At 47.0% G+C, this 20,298-nt stretch overlaps 1 protein-coding gene across 2 annotated transcripts in view; it reads left to right on the plus strand.

The window, feature by feature from the left end:
- ZFP64 (ZFP64 zinc finger protein) overlaps positions 1–18,603 on the plus strand; it is an 87,844-nt gene extending 69,241 nt beyond the window's left edge. The window contains exons 1-5 of one of the 2 annotated variants that reach the window (XM_055302773.1): positions 1–109; positions 5,530–5,679; positions 5,941–6,003; positions 14,980–15,231; positions 17,868–18,603. In XM_055302773.1, coding sequence (XP_055158748.1) covers positions 4–109; positions 5,530–5,679; positions 5,941–6,003; positions 14,980–15,231; positions 17,868–18,577 — 1,281 coding nt within the window. In that variant the 5' untranslated portion in view covers positions 1–3 and the 3' untranslated portion in view covers positions 18,578–18,603. The remainder of the gene's footprint in view (positions 110–5,529; positions 5,680–5,940; positions 6,004–14,979; positions 15,232–17,867) is intronic. The other variant, XM_055302766.1, reaches the window with a different exon arrangement.
- Positions 18,604–20,298: the final 1,695 nt, after the last annotated feature.

Here is a 20,298-nt window from a genome sequence, read left to right on the forward strand (position 1 = left end):
GCCATGTCGCGGCGCAAGCAGGCCCGGCCTCAGCACCTCGGGCCCCGGCGGCCGCAGCCCGCGCGCAGGGAGTCCGCCGAGGCCGCGCCCGCGCCGGCCGGGGTGCCCGGTGAGTAGCGCCGCGCGCGCCCCAGGACCCGGGACCCCCACCCTCGCCCCGCGCCGTTGGAAGTTGCACCTCCTTGCAGATGCCCCGTGTTCCGGCAAACTCTGCGGCTCCGTCCCTGCGCTGGGAAGCCGCGGGTCCCCGGGAGGATGCGCCGGCCCGGGTCGCCGGGTCCCGGACCTCCTGGTGCTGGCCTGGGGCGGCGCGGCCGGGGGACGGGGGGTGGCCGGGTGCTGGGGGGGCGGGCAACGGCGAGGACCAAGCAGACGGAGTTCTGGTCCCCTCGGCTTGCCGGGGGTCAGGTGCGTGAGCGCGGAGGCGCAGAGGAGGGGGCCCTGCAAATGTGCAGCCCAGGGACGCCTCGCGGAGGTGGGCGTCGAGTAAAAACCCGACGAGGGGCTTGGAGATGCTGGGGGGGGGGGGCGCAGAGGACACTGCAGGCGCAGCGCAGAGGCCGGGGACGTCAGCAAGGCTACAGCGCGGGGGGGGGGGGGCGCACCTGAGGTCCGACAGGTGATGGGAGGACTTTCCCTTTTACTTTTTTTTTTTTTAAGATTTTATTTATGTGTATCAGAGAAAGAGGCAGAGGGAGAAACAGGCTCCATGCAGGGAGCCCGATGCGGGACTTGATCCCGGGACTCCAGGATCACGCCCTGGGCCAAAGGCAGGTGCCAAACCGCTGAGCCAACCGAGGATCCCCTCCTGTTTACTTAAATGAAGCTCTGGATGGAGGGGTGCGTTGAGCAGAACAGTGCACGGTCGGGCTCTGCGGGCTGAGCCGGCCGCCAGGTGGCTGGAGAGGAGGGATGAGGGGAGGGGGGACCCCGGGGCTAGCCTAAACCCTCAAGGCGGCATTTCTCACCCTGTGGCCGGTGGAGCCTCCGCTTCTGAAGAAGCTGCAGGTGGGCAGCTTTGCTAACCCGCTAAATGCCTCGGTCCACCCTTAGCTCGCACCCCCCCCCGTTGGAATCTCGGGGGTGAGGTGGGGTTGCGGAGTCTGCATTTCTAAGGCGCTTCCTTTCTGATTATCTTGCCCTCAGATTAAGATAACGTAACTTCCACTCGATCTCCTCTCCACCCCCCCAGCCCCCCACCTTCGCGATTAGCTGATAACCTCTTAGTACCAAGTGAACTTCTTTCTCCGTCTCCCCCTGGGTTTTTCCGGCCTAGAAAGGGAGCAAGGGGGGCGGGGCGCGGATAAGGCTCCCACCTCCGACGGTGCAGGCGGGTCCCGTGGGCTTGGAGGACCACAGGCCCGAGGAGGTAGTGGAGGGGAGAAGTTCAACGAAGCTACTTTGAAACGACAGTCCCTAAAACTAAAATCTGGCTGGAGCTACCATTAACCAAAACACCATTAACTGCCTTTGTGCCCCAGGATTGTAATGGACACGCGGTGCCTCGGGAGGGTCTTCCTGGGAAGGGGGCTGGGGGAGGGGGCAGGGCCCCCTGCTGATCCTCTGTAAAAAAGGAACTGGAGAATGTTGTTGCGGGTGTTGAATCTTGGGGCGAAGCAATCATAAAAGACAATAACCTGAATGACCCCTGGCTGTTGCTCAGTTAGTGCCATGGGCTCCTTTTTGTTCTTGCACACTGCTGGGGAGATGCCTCCTGGAGACGCCCTCTGATTTCAAGGCTGAGGGTGCTCTGCATTGTGAGGAACTTGGGATGCCCCCCCTGGGAGCAGGACACAATCAGAATTAAGCACCAGCCACCAGTAGAGAGAAAGCAACCTTCCAACTGATGTGGTGTTTTTTTCCTCGTGCATTTTAGGTGCGTCAAACTGAACAAAAGTCCACCTCCTTTTTGAGGTTTGTTTAGGCTCCTTCTTCCCCCCCCCCCCCTCAAATTTAGCAGGAGTGGGCCACTGTTATTTGCAAATGGCTTTGTGACTCAAATAGGTTTTTGGAAGAAATAAAATGGAGCAGGTCAACAGGTAGACTTCAGTCACAACCAGTAATAAAAAAAAATCGACTTAAAAAATAACTTTAAAAGGAACAGTGGTTTTTCATAGGGCTAAAATGTTGACTGTGCTAAACTGGGTTCTATTATGTGGTCCACCCCCACTTTCATGCTAGAAGGGTCTCTGGCCCAGCTCATCATCAGAAGAGAGTGGGTTTCCAGCCTGGCTTGGCTTCTGGGAGGTTTAAAAGTAAGGAAGTCTCCTTGGGAGGCCCTTTGTGCATTGGATGGCTGCTTTATCGCCTTAACCCCATCTCTTCTGCCTGTTTCCAAGTCTCCTGGCCCAGTGCATTTTGCTCCCTTGCAGAATCTGGTAGCTCGTGTGTACACATCATTAGACATAATCGATGTTTATGTAGCATTGACTTCCGTACCAGGTCCCTTTACATATATTAAAGGACTTAATCTTCACCGAAACCTAGGAGGTGAGGGCCACGATCCCCATTTTAGATGTGGTAATTGAGGAACAGGGAAGGTGGAGTAACTTCTCCAAGGTCACACAGCTAATAAATGATAGAACTGAAATTTGAAACGTAGCTGGCTTTCCAGTTAGTTCCTGAAACAGTGCCTTAACAACCTCTCCTTTCGATTTCACTTTTCAATCTCTTTTGGTTTCTCTGGGATTAAAAATTCTTACCTGTCTAATGGTTTTCTTTGATATGAATTGCTAAGGTTTTGGGTTTCCTCTTAAGGTTTCCCTTTAAGGGGCCTAGTGATGGGCTTCCTTCAGATCTGGCAAGTGTGGGTTTTGATCAGCTGAAAACTTCTAGCCCTGCACCCTTTATTTAGCATCTCTGAGCCAGTTTACTTTCTCACTGAGCAGTTTTGAAAAGGATAGTTGCCAGATCAGCATCAGCGGGAACTTGTTAGAATGAAAAATTACCAGCTGTACCCTAGATCTACTGAATCAGGAACTCTAAAGGTGGAGCCCTAGCCGCCTGAGCCTTAACAAGCCCTCCAGGTACTCTTGATGCTCAAGTTTGAGAAGCCTTGCCTGGCGTTGGGCTCCTCCTATTGTGCATAGGAATCACCTAGGGATCTTGTTAACGTGCAGATGGAATCTGTTGGCTGGGACCTGAGGTTCTGCATTTCTAACAAGCTTCCAAGTTATGCTGATGTTGGAGTTCTGGGGACCACCCTTTGAGAAGCAAGGACTGAGTGTCTGACAGTCACCCGGGCAGCACTTCAAAAGTGCAGGTTCCTGGGACTTATCTTTAACCACCCTCACCCCTGGTAATCTGGGGTGAGCCCTGAGAAGCTACATTTAAAACCCACAATTCAGGTGACTGACACAGGTATGGGGGCTCTCCTGTATATTGTAGGTTATTTAGCAACATCCCTGGCCTCTACCAGTGAGGGGCCAGTGTTCCTTATATGTGTGCATATTACCATCAAAAATGTCCCCAAGCAGGGGCACCTGGTGGGGGCAGGGCTCAGTGGTTGAGCAGCTTCCTTCAGCTCAGGGTCTGATACCCAGGTCCTGGATCCAGTCCGTGTCAGACCCCCTGCAGGGAGCCTGCTTCACCCTCTGCTTGTGTCTCTGCCTCTGCTGTATGTCTCATGAATAAATGAATAAAATCTTAAAAAAAAAAAAAAAACTCTAAGCATTCCCAAAGGTCACCTGGGAGCAAAAGGACCCTCAGTTGAGACCCATAGGATTAGGTCACTTTGTTCAGAGCCCGTTATAGGACTTTGAGCACTACCACCATTAAGCTGTGACCCCTGAGGTCCTCCATCCCTGAATAGTGCTTACAAGGCACAGGCTGGGTGATGTGCTGAGAATTTGCATTGTTAACTCTACAGCAGGTCAGTGATCCCTTTTTCAGAGCAGTAAACAGAGGCTCAGGTTAAGTTTTTTTGTTAGCAAGTAGCTAAGCAAGCCCTGTGCCCAGACCTGAAGCCTTCACCGTATTCACTAGCTTCTCAAGGGAAACAAACCTTGACAAACCTCTCACTGAGCATAAAATCCACCTTCTGTATCTGGAGCAAAAAGTCCCAATTTTTGGCCTCTAACTTCTATGTACTAGTAAATTTTGTTTTAGATTTCAGACTAACAGCACAGCACCTCTTGTTCCTTGGGTTTAAATGTATTTGGAAAAAATAAATAAATGTATTTGGAAAGCACTCCCTTTCTAATCTTTTAGGAATGCTTGGGTTTTGTTACAGAAATTTTTAAACCTCCACATTAGGTTGAACCCCATGAAACTATCTGACCATTGTGGCCCCCCAAAAAATGTCAGTTTCACATAGTTCTACACAGGAAATGATCCCATGTACCTGGTGCTGGGCTTCAATATCCATTATACGCAGCCAGTCCAGCTATTTCCCCTGCCCTGGATTGTTCTGAAGCAAATCAGATATCTCTACACCTTGTAAATAACCATCCCTGAACTAGGAGAATGTTCTCTAAAACTCTAATTTCATCTTCACACCTTAAAAAAAAAAAAAAAAAAAAAAAACTAGTGTTCAGGCTTTGTCATGGTCTTACATGGCTCTTATGTTTAAAATTAGAGATCCCTGGGTGGCTCAGCGGTTTAGCATCTGCCTTCAGCCCAGGGCATGATCCTGGGGACCCGGGATCGAGTCCCACATCGGGCTCCCTGCATGGAGCCTGCTTCTCCCTCTGCCTGTGTCTCTGCCTCTGTTTGTCTCTCACGAATGAATAAATCTTTAAAAAAATAAAATAAAATCAGGACCCAAGTAACCTCCTGATCACACAAGCCCTCCTCTCCAGGCTTTGAGTCCGGTTTTTCTCCTCCTCCCTCTCTAAATGATTTGTTGAAGCAGTGGCATTTTGTCCAGGAGATCAGTGGTGCTTGAAGTGTGGTCTATGACCTACTGAGTGGAGACAAAACCAACTCAAATTGAGTAAGCTTTCAAAAATAGCTTGACATTGCTGGACCAGCCTTGTGTCATCTGTAATATTTGGCCGTTGTTGTGTATCACTTGTAATTCGTGTTATCGTTATAATAAAATCAGCTTGTGATCCAAAAATCTACAAACTAAGTCTTCACTGGGTCATTTGAGAAGCCACCATTGCAAAGTTTGGCAGCCTGAACCTTGCCAGTTGTCTGTCCTGTTACTATGTCCCTTGTCTCCTGTATTTCCTGGAAGTTGGTAGTTCAAGAAAGGAATTCTGTAAGGCCAGAGTTTCTGTGGCTTTCAATTTTGAAGGCTTTTATCTATCTGAGAGCAAGAAAGCACAAGTAGGGGGGTGGCAGAGGGAGGGAGAAGTAGACTCCCCACTGAGCAGGGAGCCCAACAACGCAGGGCTCAATCCCAGGACCCTGGGATCATGGCCTGAGCCGAAGGCAGTTGCTTAACCAACTGAGCCACACAGGTCCCCTATGGCTTTTTTTTTTTTTTGGAGAGGTGATGGAGGTAAAACAAGCCTGCTTATATTGTAAGACTTCCCATGGTGGTTATATTTGAGAAATTAACACTTCTTTTTGTCTCCATTTCAGCTTCAGAACTAGGTAATGATGTTCCCAAACCAACTTGTCCCTCCACGGACAGCAGTGATGCCCAGAAAGCCCCTGCCTCGGCGCCCCCCTCAGAGTCCAAGGAACAAACCGTGACCCTCGGAGAAAGGACATTCAATTGTTGCTACCCAGGTGAAGCATCAACTTGAATGTATGGAGCCCCTTCTGGGGGGGGGGGGGGCGGTGTCACTGGTGGGCGAGCTAGGCCTGACTGATCCTCGGAGTCCTTGTCACACTCCATGTAATCCCCACACAGGAACATTCTGTGCCTTCCAAGCATCCTGTGGCATCAGAGCTCGGTGTGACTTCCCCCGAGAACTTCAGGTTTATAGTAACTTATTTTTGAGGCTGTATTTTGAGAAAAGCTGATTTTTTTTTTTTTCCCTCCTCCAGGTTGCCACTTCAAAACTGTTCATGGCATGAAAGATTTGGACCGCCATCTGAGAATCCACACGGGTAGCTATCCATTCATTTGTTTGAAACTTTAATGTCGAAAAAAAGGAAATGGATATGAATTTAAGTGCTGACATATAGCAGTGAGCAGGACAGAAATGGACTCTGCCCCATGAAATGGTCTGGCGGGGTGGGCTGTGACCTAAAAAGAGGCTTAGGAGACCATCCTGGGAGAACCTATCCTAGGAGATCAGATCTAGGCTGTTCCTGAAAGGCTTTCTGAAGATGCTTGCCTTAAACTATAAAAGATAGCTATGTAACCAGATGAGGAACATTCCAGCAGAGGGAATAGCAAGTGCAAAGGCTTGAAAGGTGTGAGCTCATTGGAGAGGTTGGTGAGGCAGGGCTAAGAGGCCCTATTAAATCTCATGTAAGAGTAATAAGGTTGTTGGGCACCTGGCTGGCTCAGTGGGTTAAGGGACCTGCCTTGGCTCAAGTCATACTCCCCAAAGTCCTGGGAATTGGGTCCCACATTGCACTCCCTGCTTAGTGGGGAGTCTCCCTCTCCCTTTCCCCTCTCCCCTTTACTTGTGTGCACACATTCTCTCTCAAATCTTTAAAAATAAAGTTGCTTCTTAACAGTTCCTCCTTAAGAGCAGCCAGCTACTGAGAACACAGAGACATAAGATGTGCCAGAGCAAAGGAATTTCTATGATCTATAATAAGGGTCTGTACACTATGGCCTGTGGGCCAAATGGAGCTTGTGAAGCTCATTTGTCATCTGTGGCTGCTTTGACCCTACAGTGGCATTATTAAGTCTTTGCCAGAAGGACTGCACGATACATCAAGCTGAAGGCGTTTACTGTCTGGCTCCTCACAGAAACTTTGCCCACCTTTTGATTTCTGGTGTAGACCCTGTATGAGCCTGTGAAAGTTAAGATCTGGTGGTCTCTGGGGCACCTGGCTGGCTTAGTTAGAGTAAGGATCTTAATCTTGGGTTTGGAAGTTCAGGCCCTACATTGAGCATAAAGAGGGCTACAAAGGGGGGGGGGGGCTGAGTGGCTCAGTCGGTTAAGCATCTGCCTTCTGCTCAGGTCATGATCTCTGGTCTGAGGTGGAGCCCTGGGCTCAGGAGGGAGTCTGCTTCTCCCTGCCCCTCTCTTTCTGCCCTTCCCGCCCCCCCCCACACACACATCACTCCTGCCTGTTCCTTCTCTCAAATTCCTTAAAAAAAAGATACTGCTCTGTTGGCTCTTACAGAAACCGAACCAAGTGGCTTATAATCCACTTTCTTTTAAGCACAACTTGGTACTCCACAGCTGGTAGAATGACCGTCCTCCTCAACCTATAGTTTCATCTCCAGGTACAAGGCAACTGCTCTGTGAACTAGTGGAAAGCGTTAGCAGGGAAGGGACTCCCAGCATCCCTCCCATGGGCTATGCTCTGCCTTGCATCCTCCCCAAGCAGCATCCTTGGTGACTAGCGGGATATGAGCCACCTCAGGCATCAAGGAGAGCTGGGAGGTTTTTTCCAGAAGGGCAGCCTCATGCACAGCTAAACCCGAGAGCTCCAATAGGAGGACCGCTTTCTCAGCATCTAGTGAAATGGGCATCGTCCTGTGCAAATAGGACAAAGGGTCCTTTTTCCCAGGAAAAGGTAGGTCACAAGAGGTACCATAGTGAAGGGGAAGTTTGGTCCTCAACTTGAAAAACAGGGCTGCCAGGATGAGGTCAGCAGGAGCACGCAGACTGCAGGAGCTACGTGAACCAAGAGGAGACCTCACCTATGTAGCTGGTTAAGGCAACTTCAAAGTAGGTGGGTCACCCAGTCGGAAAGTAACTGGAGCCTCCACCTCAGCTGGGGAGGTGCTACTGCCACCTAGTGGGTGGGGCCAGAGGTGTCACCGAGCTCCAGTGATGCTCAGGTTGGGCCCTATGACAAGGAATTCCCAGACCCCAAATGTCAGCAGTGCCCGGGCCTCGGAAGATAGGAAGGGGTTGGATTAATGTCTTGTTGGAATAATACAGAGCATGATGGGGATACAGAAAGAAGGCAAGGCCCTGTCACGGGTGGGGGTTCAGATTCAGTGATACAGAGGGGGGCAGACAGATGGCTTCTCTAGCAGATACTAAAGCTATTTCTCTGTCTCCAGGGCAAATGCTCTAGTTCTCTGAATATTTTAGTGAAAAACAGGAGAGGGGTCTGGGGGCCTTACAGCATCTCTCCCTCAGGGTGTGACCCAGAAGTAGTATCCCTTGTGATCGTGAGACCTAATAGTGGCTTAAAACCAAGATATTTCTGTCTTGGGACAGTCCGAGTTAACTATGGTAGACAGTCCTGTGGTTTTGGGAACTCGGGCTCTTATGCTGTTGCTTCGGCATCCTGAGGACGGTAGCCCACGTTGGCATGGTCCGAGCGGGCTTAACTGCCCACAAGTTTCATGTCACTGGGGTTCATGTCAGTAGGGCCAGAACATAGTCACGTGGCCATTCCTAGCTATGGAAATGAAGGCTGGGAGAAAGAAGTCTTGACTCTGGCCACGTGCCTGGCTCGTAGAGCAAAGGTTCTACTTACAAGATCAAGAACTGGTGTGTGGGCTGAAGGGCATCCCTGACCGAGGCTGGCGATACGTGCAGGTCATCTCTTCAGGCTTCAGCTGGACCTTTGCCAAACTGATACAATGGTGGTGCTCAAAGCACTGTGTTGTGATCCTTTTACATCTAAAGATTGAAGATCTTCCCCACCCCTATCCCAAATTTGTGGCTTGTCTATATCTACTGTGCTAGAAATTAAAAGCCAAACTTTAAAATACTTATCCACTTAAAAATAGCAGCCAGAGCTGCCCAGCTGGCTTGGGTGGTAGAGAATGCAACTCTTAATCTCAAGGTTGTGAGTTTGAGCCCCACGCTGGGTGGAGAGAGGACTTAAAAAAATAAATCTTAAAAACACAAAACAAAAAACCTGTAAGCTCCTTATAACTATCTTTTATGAGAAGTAACTAATTCCCCCCCCCCAAAAAAAAAGTGAGCAGTGGTATTATCTATATCTTTGCAAATTTCCTCAAGTCAGCTGGATTCTCACCCCTGCATGCAGTTCATTGCCGTGTATTTTGAAATATCTGAAGGAAATCTGATGCCTCAGATGTGGTTGGAAATGGAATATTTTGTTGAAAGCCTTTCCAGAGAGATTCTAACGTTCTACCAAAACACAACGGAGGGTAGCTTTTCTTTTGACTATTTGAGGGGCACCTGGATGGCTTAATTGTTTAAACGTCTGCCTTTGGCTCAGGTTGTGGTGTGGGGGTTTTGGGATTGAGCCTCATGTTGGGCTCCCTGCTGAGTGTGGAGTCTGCTTTTCCCTCTCTCTCCACCCTTCCCTTTGACTCATTCTCTCCCTCACTCTCAAGTCTTTAAAAAATAAATTAGAAAAAATGTGGGTGGGGGAGGGACAGAGGGAGATAGTCTTCAAGGAGACTCCCCACTTAGTGCAGAGATGGACACGTGGCTCCATCCCATGACCCATGAAGAAATGACCTGAAACCAAGAATCCGTTGCTTACTGGACTGAGCCCCACCCCAAGGTGCCCTGAGGGTAGTTTAAGGATCAGTTGCTATATAGACTCTGAAACCATATCCATAAGCTTTTTGAATTGATAAAATCCATTGTTCTTTGTTGTTTTTTAGAGGTAACACATTTCATCTTTTAAATCCAGTTAACGTATTAGTTTCAGAGTGTATTTACTTGAATACACTTGAATGGCTCTTACTCACGCCTGATTTTTTTTCTTTTTTTTTTTTTTTTGACATGGCCTACGTTAGTCACTTAGAAAATCCTGGTTTACCAATTTACATAATTCTTCCAGACATGGACCCATTTTATAATAGAAAAAAAAATCCCTTGTTAATATTCCCAATCTCAGTAAAAGCTAAGCACCAGGAAGGAAGCTGCAGACCAGGGATAAGGTATAGATGTTCCATATCCTACTTTGGGTTTAAAACTGGAATGTTACTGCCACGGCATTGTTAGTAATTCTCCTGGAAATGACAGGCTGACTTCATTCATTCTTCAAGTATTCGCCAAATACCAGATTTGAAAAAGCCACAGCGGGTCTGTTCTTTCTTCACCTCATTTGCAATGCAGCCACCCCGCCAGGGCTTCTCCTCAAAACTACCGGCTACTTTGGTTTGCATACTTCCCATTTCATGATAGTGTTAAGCTTCAGGGGGAGAGATTTTAATGTAAGGAATAGGGTTTGCTGCTGGAAGGGCTGTTCCTGAGTGAAACTGGCCCTGGGTTTACTGGGAGGGTGTGGCCCTGATGCATCTCCATCCTGCTAGTGGGGGGTCGGCAGGGGCTGGTGATCTGGGCTCAGGCACCTGCAAGGGCTGCCCAGGTGCTCCCACAGGAGAGAGAATGTCGACCATGAAGTCATCCCCTCTTAGTAGTATGAAGATGCTTTTGACTGCAGACCACACCACCTGAAGAGATTCCAGGACCCCCCAGGCACTCCCTGCACTTTGAGAACCGAAGGGGTACAGTTTGACAGGCAAATGGCAGGGGAGAGGGGGAGGGGGAGGGGAGTGCAGCAGACACAGGAGCAGCTCCGAAGAACAGGACCTCTGTGTGCCCAGAGTAGGGACTTGCTGTGGGCTTATTTGGGGGAGAGTAAGTTAGAAAGCTGGATGTGCTTGCATTCAAGACCTGGGAAACAAGGCCTTGATCTTGGGGTTTTTATTACCTTTATTCTAAAAGTTGTTTCTTTTCTATACCTCAAATGCCAGTTTATCCTGGATGAAAATTTTTAATCGAAAATTAGAGTTGAATTTTAAATGTTCAAGATGCTCGTGTACCTTTTTTTTTTGTTTTGTTTTAAGATTTTATTTGAAAGCGCACGCACAAGCTGAGGGAAAAGCACTGAGCAGGGAGCCCGATGTGGGGTTCAATCCCCGTACCCTGGGATAATGACCTGGGCTGAAGGCAGATGCTTAACCAGCTGAGCCATCAGGCACCCTTCATGTAGCATTTATTTAGCTTAGTAAAGGAGATTGACTTAGTGTTTCTATTTTTTTTTTATCCTATTTTTCTTCCTCATTTGGCATTGGAATCAGGGTTAATTGGTCATGAAAAGAGTGGAGGTATTTTTCTTTCTTTCCCTGTGCTATAGACCGTTAATTGAATGTTAAACCTTTTTCCTGGAAAGCCTGATAGAACATGCAATGTTCTCTGCTTATGACTCTTTCAGCGGATGGAGTGTAGATTAGGCTGTTAGGACAGTGTCCATCTCCGGGACAAGTGAAGATGGCTCCGTCCCTCCCTGGGTCTCCCAGAGCCCGTCACCACTCTGCGCCTTGTGGTCTTCTGTCCAGGACCTGGCCAGTGGAATAGCCTGTCTGGAACATGCCAGATGAAGGCAGTCTTGACCTTTTTTCTGCTGTGGGCTCCTGGCAATTTTATGAAGCTTCTGGATCCTTTCCAGAACGTTTTTAAATGAAGTCACATTCAACTATATTTCAGTACAAGTTCTAGCTGTGTTAAACATGTGGTATTTTAATACATAAACTCTGGCTACCTGAAGTGTGGTAAAGACAAGACGTGTCAGCATCACCTGGGAGCTTGTTAGAAACTCCAAATCTCGGAGCCAACCTGGACATACTGAAACTACTGTTTACTCTGTTTCTCTAAGTTTGACTTGAGAAATGGGAGATGGTGGTCAAAGGGTACTAGCTTCCAGTTCTAAGATGAATGAGTTCTCGGGAGCTAACGTACTGTGTGGTGACGGTTCCGTTAGCAACTTTCAAGTCTGTAATGTTAAGAGTAGACCTTAAATGTTCTCCCCACCAAAAAAAAAAAAAAAAAAAAAAAAAAAATTGAGATGGAGGTCTTAACTAACCTTATAGTGGTAATCCTTTTTCAGTATATACTTGTATTAAATCATCACGTTGCATACCTTAATGTCACATCAATTAATCCCAAAGCTGGGGAGGAAAAACACATTTTAATGAGCCCCTATTTACCCCCAGATGATCAGTATGCAAAGGAACATGAAGAAAACTCTACATTTAATGTTAGCAGACCAGCTACTAGATCCTATATTGCAAAGTAATGATGAGCATAAATGATCCTTCAGGAGAACTGCAGCAAATCTCCTAGGGTATGAACATGGCTCCCATTTATCGACCAGGGTCTTTCGTACCATTACTGGGTTTGTTGAATGCATAATTGGTAGAAATGCTGAATTCCAGTTAGAGGTAATAGAAATAAAAATGTAATTGTTTGCCATACAAGGTATTGGGACCCCCCCCCCCAATTTTATCCATAAACCCTGAATTAAGAACCCCCTGATCTGGAGGGGCATCTGGGTAGCTCAGTAGATTAAATGTCTGCTTTGGGCTCAGGTCATGATCTTAGAGTTCTGGGATCGGGCCCTGTGTCTGGGTCCCTGCTCAGCAGGAAGCCTGCTTCTCCCTCTCCCTCTACCCTTCCCCCCGCCAACAATTTTTTTTAAATTAAAAAATAAAAACTCTGACCTGGAATGTTACAGGTCATCTGGGCAAGGGAAACATGGTGAACCACACATCGGGTCTTAAAAGCATTTGCCTGAGAGGGATCCCTCCATTTCAGTCCTATTTTAGTAGATAGAACAATTCACATGCCAAGCCTGTGGTCACTGGGAAAAGGAGGCAGAATTTTCTCCTGGAAAGGAGACAGTGAATACTCAAACAGTTCACCTTAGGGTTCATCTCTGACCTAGCAACTTTAATGGTCATTGATTGCTTTTATCCTGGTTCAGGCTTATAATTTTTTTTTAAAGGTTTTTTATTTGTTTATTTACGATAGTCACAGAGAGAGAGAGAGAGAGGCAGAGACACAGGCAGAGGGAGAAGCAGGCTCCATGCACTGGGAGCCCGATGTGGGATTCGATCCCGGGTCTCCAGGATCGCGCCCTGGGCCAAAGGCAGGTGCCAAACCGCTGCGCCACCCAGGGATCCCTTCAGGCTTATAATTTGATACATCCCCAGAACTTTATCCATTTTATCATTTATTGGGCTAAAGTTCTACTTAAGCTGTGATGGACTTGATCTGTGGTCCCTTTTTCCTTTTCCAATGTCGGTTGGAATAGTTCTCAACCAGATAGTCTCGTCCCCCCAGCCCTGGGGACATTTGATAGTAATCCGAAGACCTTTTTGACTCTTAAAACTAGGGATGGGGGTGTTGCTGGCACCTACTGGGAAGCGGTCAGAGATGCTGCTAAAAGACCGCTTACAGCAAAGGATTACTTGGCCAAAAAGGCAGTAATGCTGAGCTCGAAGGCCCTGGTGTATTGGTATCTTGAGCAAACCTCCCTTTTTAACCATTTTTTGTTTATCTGATTTACCTATGTTTCTTGATTTCTAGTATACTGAATTACAGTTCGCTTCCAGCCTTTTGTTAAAAATGAACTTAAATCTACAAACTTTCTGAAAACGGGGCTAGGCTCTGGGTTTTGACACATGGAGCTTTCCCTGCCCATCGCTAGGGAGTTGGTAATCTGATTTTGATTCTTCTTAAATGAAAATGGTTTTAAAATACACCCTAACTTCTGAAAGACATTTTGTGAAAGCATACCAGAATCATAAGTTTGAGTCACATCTATTTGGTTTTATCTTTTCAGTATGAATTTTTTTAGTAGCTTTCACCAGGATTTCTGTCTTGCCCATTATTTGACACTCCTATCTTAAAGCATTTTCCTAAGATATTTATGTACCTTAAGAGCGTTAAGCTGATTTTTTTTAATGTTTTAAAACTTTTAGCAGGGAAACTTAATCTGTTTTTACTTATACATAGTTTGACATTTACTTGTGTCCTGTTGCCTTTTTTTTAATGGTTCTCTTGTGGTTTGGAAGCAATGCTTTCCATTTTATTATATTCCACATCTTATCCACTTCCTTTTTTTCTGATGTACACAGTTCAAGTGTGATGCTCTGAGTCATCAAATGGCTTTATTTTCTCTTACCACGGAATGCTAGTTCAAGTACAGGAGTCTATTTAAATAATTTCTATAGAACTTTGCAGACACTGCTCCCATTGTCTGAAGAGTTACATGCTAATCTGAGCATTTCAGAAAACTGTAAGAGCTCATTCTTGGGCCTCTGAAATTGTACCACCCTGCCTCCTAATAAACCATCTTAAGACTTGTGACTGTCATTACTGTTGAGAAATAACTATTTGCTCTGTTCTGGACCATCTAGAACTGGCTTTCATGTCTTATATTTTCCCTGTTGTCCTTTTGGGCAGCCTTCTGAGAGATTCTTGAGCTCTAACTTCAAAGTCCTTTTTTTGACCTCCTTTCTGCTCTTTGACTCAATGTCTTGAGAGTCTTAATAGGAATTATTATGGAAGTGAAAATGGTTTGCTTTTAGAGCCTCACTTTTTGAGTTGAGCATGTCTTCCTGGTTCTGGTTTTCCCCCAAGCATGTAGTTATTGGATAGATGTCTTATTTGTATATGATCAGTCTGGAGTGGTTGTAGGGGAGGGATGGAACACTAGAGGAAATGCTCTGGCCATGGGTTCTGTTCTTCAAGTATCTCTAACTACTTGAGGTCTTTGCACTATTTTTGTGGCTTAGGCATCCTCATTTTCTAACAGCCTGGGGTAGACCCCATTGTATGGTTTGGTACAAGTAAGGGAGGAGTCAACTTGACCATTCTATATGTTTCATCGACTGTTGAGCCATGAAAGCTGTTCCAAGATCCCTACACCTGATCTTGAATGCTTCTATATCCACACCCTTCCCCCCCCCCCCAATGGGGTTTGGCCAATGATTTTTCTCCTTCAATCTGATCTGATCTATTAGGATTCTGTAAAATTTGTGAGCCATCAATGGATAGCACACCTTCTCAGTTCCCAACATTCTGAACTATATTTCAGTATCTTCCTTTCTGGGCATTTGGACAAAAGCAGCAGACCCATATGTGCAGACCGCCATCCTGGTCAGATCTCTTTGCAGTCCTCTTAATAGAGAAACCCTTAAAACCTTGAATCTTCCTTATGTGTTTGAAGGAGACAAACCACACAAATGTGAGTTCTGTGACAAGTGCTTCAGCCGGAAAGACAACCTGACCATGCACATGCGTTGCCACACCAGTGTGAAGCCCCACAAGTGTCACCTGTGTGATTACGCTGCTGTGGACAGCAGCAGTCTCAAGAAGCACCTGAGGATACACTCTGATGAGCGACCTTACAAATGCCAGCTCTGCCCCTACGCCAGCCGCAACTCCAGCCAGCTCACCGTCCACCTGCGGTCCCACACAGGTAAGTCCTTGGCCTGGAAACCTGTGCCTCACTTGTTCTCCAGTTTCTTAACCTTCATCTCACTAAAACACAACTAAAATGACTGACTTGTAGTAGGTAAAGGAATTGGAATTTCTGTGGTATTTCACCAAGATGACAACTTTCAGTAGAACATGAAAGTCTGACAGCTGGGTTTTCTAACTTGACTACATAGGCCACAGCTGGGGATGAGTACCCAATACAGCCGTTAAGCAAAGGATGTATCTCAAAAGTCTGATATGAGCTAGGTGTTTCAGACATTTCACATAAACTGATCACATGGTTGAATTCAGATATGTAGCAAAATTAGTTGACTAGAACTGCAAATCAGACTTCTAGTTCTAAAAATTAGAGTTGTGCCAAAGAGCTTTATCTTCCCTTTGTGAGACCCTGTTGAATAACAATAGATAGAATCAACCCATTCATCATGGCACAGAAAAATGGGGACTAGGGGGCTCATAAGAGGGCTCAGAAAATGAGACTTTTCAATGAAGATGGCAAGCCGATGGAATGTGCTGACATCTGAAACTAAGTTTAAAAACAAAAAACCTCTTCCAACAGATGAATGGCTCCCAACTCTATGGCTGCCTCCCAATCTTTCTAGCCAGTGTCTTAATTCCCTGAGAGCTCTGGACTTGGAACTGGGATGTAGACTGCCAAGGCCACAAAGCTCAGAGGAAAAGCTAAAGCCTATTGGCAATTTGGCCCATGCTGCCCAGTAGTAGGTAAAACCCATGGCCACCTATATCTAATCCTTAAATCAGTCTGTTCTTCCTAAATCTAAATGTTAACTATGGATTATGAATCATTGGCAGGAAATGAGTCATCTAAAACGCACCAAATCTAACAAACGCTGGAGTTAACAGAGTACTTGAATGATGGACAAGAATCTTTCAGTTCTAATTGGTATCTACCCACTAGCAAAAATGTAGCATCCAAGAAGCGTTCTATGAAAAAATAGTACAAAGTATGAGTTAAAACTGGAGTTGCTGGCTACAAAGGTAAAGAAATTTCCCAGAGATTAGAAGAAAGAAAAAACTGATTTGGATCGGCCACTAAAAACCAAACTTATAGTTTTGTTACTGACTAGGTCTAGGGGGAAAAAATAAAAGGAAAATAGAAGTGAGAAAATTGGGAAAAGAATTTCCCAATTCCAAGGAGCTATGGAAGTGGAAAGGATTCATGAAATGCCAAGCAGGACAGAATGGATGGGCAGAGTCAAACCTAGAAAAACTTCTCAGTAATAATTGGCTTCTAGGGGGGATAGTGGAATAGTGCTTTCAAAGTTAGGAAATGATTTTTGAATGAAGAATTCTATACCCAGCTAAACTACTTGAAGTATACAAATAGAGATAAGACAAAAAATATGCAAGAAATCAAACTTCCAGCTATCATGCTGGTGGAAATTACTGGATGATAAACTCCAGGGAGAAAACAAAATTTCTCATTTGTATGTTTGAAGATAGCTAATAAGTTTCAGTAAAGGGAAATATCAGGATGATTCCTATGTTGAAGGTTAAAAAAGAAAAAAAAACAAAATCCACAAGAAACAATCTAAAATGATACATAATCAAAAGACGGGGTGACTTTTGAGATTATTGCAAGATTCTTTTTTTCCTCCATGCACAATCCAATCAAGAATCAAGCTAAATTGTGAATCCTCTAAGGAGGTAGGTGGAATTCTGGTGAAGTATTTGGCTCTGGTGAATGACCTATTACCCAGTCATAAACTAGAGTGTGATTCTAACACTAGTTAAAACATAGGAATTCACTGGTCAGAATGCTAATGTTCTTGAACTCAAATGTGAAAATCCTGACAAGTAGGAAGAGGTTTTATAGTGAGGGCAAGGGAATCCTCTAGAAACCTCGCAAGCTGGTGGACTAAAAGGAGGCTATTACCCAATGTAGAAGACAATGCCAGAGGAGTAAAACACACCCAACAATGGAGGGAGAAGGTGGTGGCAGCTGTGGTAGTGGCTAGGGGGGACGAGTGGAAGTGGTATAGGGTGAGATCCTCATCTTTGCTTATGTTCAACTGATAAGGATTTTACGGTAGCAACCTCCAAAAGAATTAAAAATCCTTAGTGCCTTCGGAGGACAGAGGAGGGCAATGGATTTTCAGTATTTGTTCCCTGAGCCTTATTTCTGTATCTTATAAATAAAATTCTGTCTAGTTATGTAACCATGAAACTTCAGTAATGCAAGCCAATCAATGGATGCCGTAGGGCTTAAAACACTAAGCAATAAGACCTAGTTTGATTTGGAACAGTTATAAATTGCATGTCTTCCGTGTCCAGTTTTGGAGTGTTACATGAAGTGCGAGAGATTTGGAAGTAAAGTGTCCTCGTGAAGAGCATGGACTTGAATGCCATGGTGCCTGAGTTCAAAATCGGGCTATTTGACCTGTAAGCCTCTGTTACATGGGGTTAATAGTACCTGCTCATAAGATTGAGGATAAAAGAAGTTAATGTCCGTGGTGAGTGGCTGCCTTAGGGAGTTCAAAGATCTCACCATCTCTGCGGCCAAGCATCTGACGCATGTTTGGGGGCAAGGGGGGGAACCAGGGAGGGAGTTCTTTTGCCTGCCTGCTCTAATGGAAACACACCTTCCATTGTCAGGGGACACCCCCTTCCAGTGCTGGCTCTGTAGCGCCAAGTTCAAAATCAGCTCGGACTTGAAAAGGCACATGATCGTGCACTCGGGGGAGAAGCCTTTCAAGTGCGAGTTCTGCGATGTGCGCTGCACCATGAAGGCGAACCTCAAGTCGCACATCCGCATCAAGCACACGTTCAAGTGCCTGCACTGCTCGTTCCAGGGCCGGGACCGGGCGGACCTCCTGGAGCACAGCCGGCTGCATCAGGCCGACCACCCCGAGAAGTGTCCTGAGTGCAGCTACTCATGCTCCAGCGCCGCGGCACTGCGCGTCCACAGCAGAGTGCACTGCACCGACCGCCCCTTCAAGTGTGACTTCTGCAGCTTCGACACAAAGCGGCCCAGCAGCCTGGCCAAGCACATTGACAAGGTGCACAGGGACGAGACCAAAACGGAGAACCAGGCCCCGCAGGGCCAGGAAGGGCCCCGCGGGGGCAGCTCCCAGCACATGGCCAAAATAGTGACCCAGCGGGCCTTCCGCTGCGAGACCTGCGGTGCCTCCTTCGTCAGGGACGACTCCCTGAGATGCCATAAGAAGCAGCACAATGACCAGAGCGAGACCAAGAACTCGGACTTGGTCACCTTCCCACCCGAAAGCAGTGCCTCGGGGCAGCTGGGCACCCTGGTCTCCACGGGGAAGCTGGAGACGTCGCTGGAGCCCAGCCAGTGCCTCTAGATCAGCCAAAGAGGGAGGTCAGCTGTCCGAATCCCAGACAGATGCTGCGGGCCAGCCCCCCACTATCCACCCCCCCCCATCAAGCCAGACTCAAGTCACCAGTTCCAATGGGGTCGGCTGCCCCAACTTGACAGGCCCTGGAGGCCATGGCTGCAGCCCCTGGCATGAGAGGCAGTTCGGAGCAACACCACGGAGACCCCCCTTGCACCTGCTCTCTTCTCCCCCGTGCACCTTCTCCGCTGGCTGTGACCCGGTGGTTCCAAGGTGGGGGTTCCATTGCGCGCCGCTCTATCCCAGTAGGGATAGTTTCATGCTGGATTCCAATCCTAAAGCTCCACCCGCCTCTGATGGCATTATGAAACTCTCCAGACCACGCAGGAAACTAAACCGACGTGTGTCATTTAGCGGAAGGGGAAGAGGACGGCGGGGACCTTGGAGGGCCTGGGGACAGCCGGAGAGGTTCTATTTCTTAACCCGGGTGATGGTTAGGAGTGTTCGCCTTATGCCTTCGTATGGTTCCTTTTATCATTGTCTTCTAATAGAAAGGCAGACTCCTCTGTAGGATGATGTAAGAGGAACGCTCCACTTCTCCTTACGTTCTTCCATTTAGGCTGATTACAGTGTGTGGGGCTCTCCATCCCCACCCAGTTCAGTAATGCATTCTGGATGGTTCGGTCTAGATGCACAGATGCGCGCGGGACTTCTCCAGGTCTCCCTGCTGCAGCGAAGGGGAAACGCAGTGTGACCTGTAGGTGGCGTCGGAGATCAAGCTAACGCTCGCAGAGCCATCCTGAACCTGCATTTAACATCCTTCACCTAGGGATCCCTGGGTGGCGCAGCGGTTTGGCGCCTGCCTTTGGCCCAGGGCGCGATCCTGGAGACCTCGGATCGAATCCCACGTCGGGCTCCCGGTGCATGGAGCCTGCTTCTCCCTCTGCCTGTGTCTCGGCCTCTCTCTCTCTCTCTCTCTGTGACTATCATAAATAAATTAAAAAATTTAAAAAAAAAAAAAAAAGATTAACATCCTTCACCTAGAAAGGATGAGGGTTGCCCTGGGCCGGGGCTTTTGGTTCTGGGACTTGTGATGCATGAATCAGCCTGAGCTTAGTGTCTTTCATCCCAATAAGCTCTTGGTGTTTGCTGAACCAACAAATGAAAATCCAAACGTCTTGTCGATGGACATTTTACTTCGGCCAAAACCTTAGAGGAGGCTCTGGAATGCCAGTGGATATATGATTTATCCAGAGTGGTTTCCCTGTTGGGCATCTTCAAGTACAATCTTTGTTTAATACAAATTCTTATGTGTTGTCATCAAGTTAAACATCTGTGCTTTTAAAACAGACTAAATAGATATGTTGTTTTTTGGTAAACGAGGGGGGGGGAAGACGTGAAAACTTTTATAGATTGTATACAAGGGAATAAATAGTTCACTTATGAAGGATATGCAGCTTATTTTGTTATGCATCCTGTGTGAATGTACCTGACTTAAGTCTGGCAGCAGATGAATGATCATACACTATCGGATCTCTTTGTTATAAGGAGAAAAGGATGAAAATGATGTCCGAGACCCGTGATAGAATTAATCTTTGCTTTGGAACGGTTTTCCGATTGTCCCGGGGAGTGTCTGGTGACTGCATGCCAGTGCATTGTACAGATCCTTTTGTCACCTTTGTCGCGAGTCTTATCTTTGATTCTCTTTTAGTAGCAGGAGGGCTGTTGAC

Source organism: Nyctereutes procyonoides, unplaced genomic scaffold (assembly GCF_905146905.1).
Source record: "Nyctereutes procyonoides isolate TBG_1078 unplaced genomic scaffold, NYPRO_anot_genome, whole genome shotgun sequence".
Lineage (NCBI taxonomy): Eukaryota > Metazoa > Chordata > Mammalia > Carnivora > Canidae > Nyctereutes > Nyctereutes procyonoides.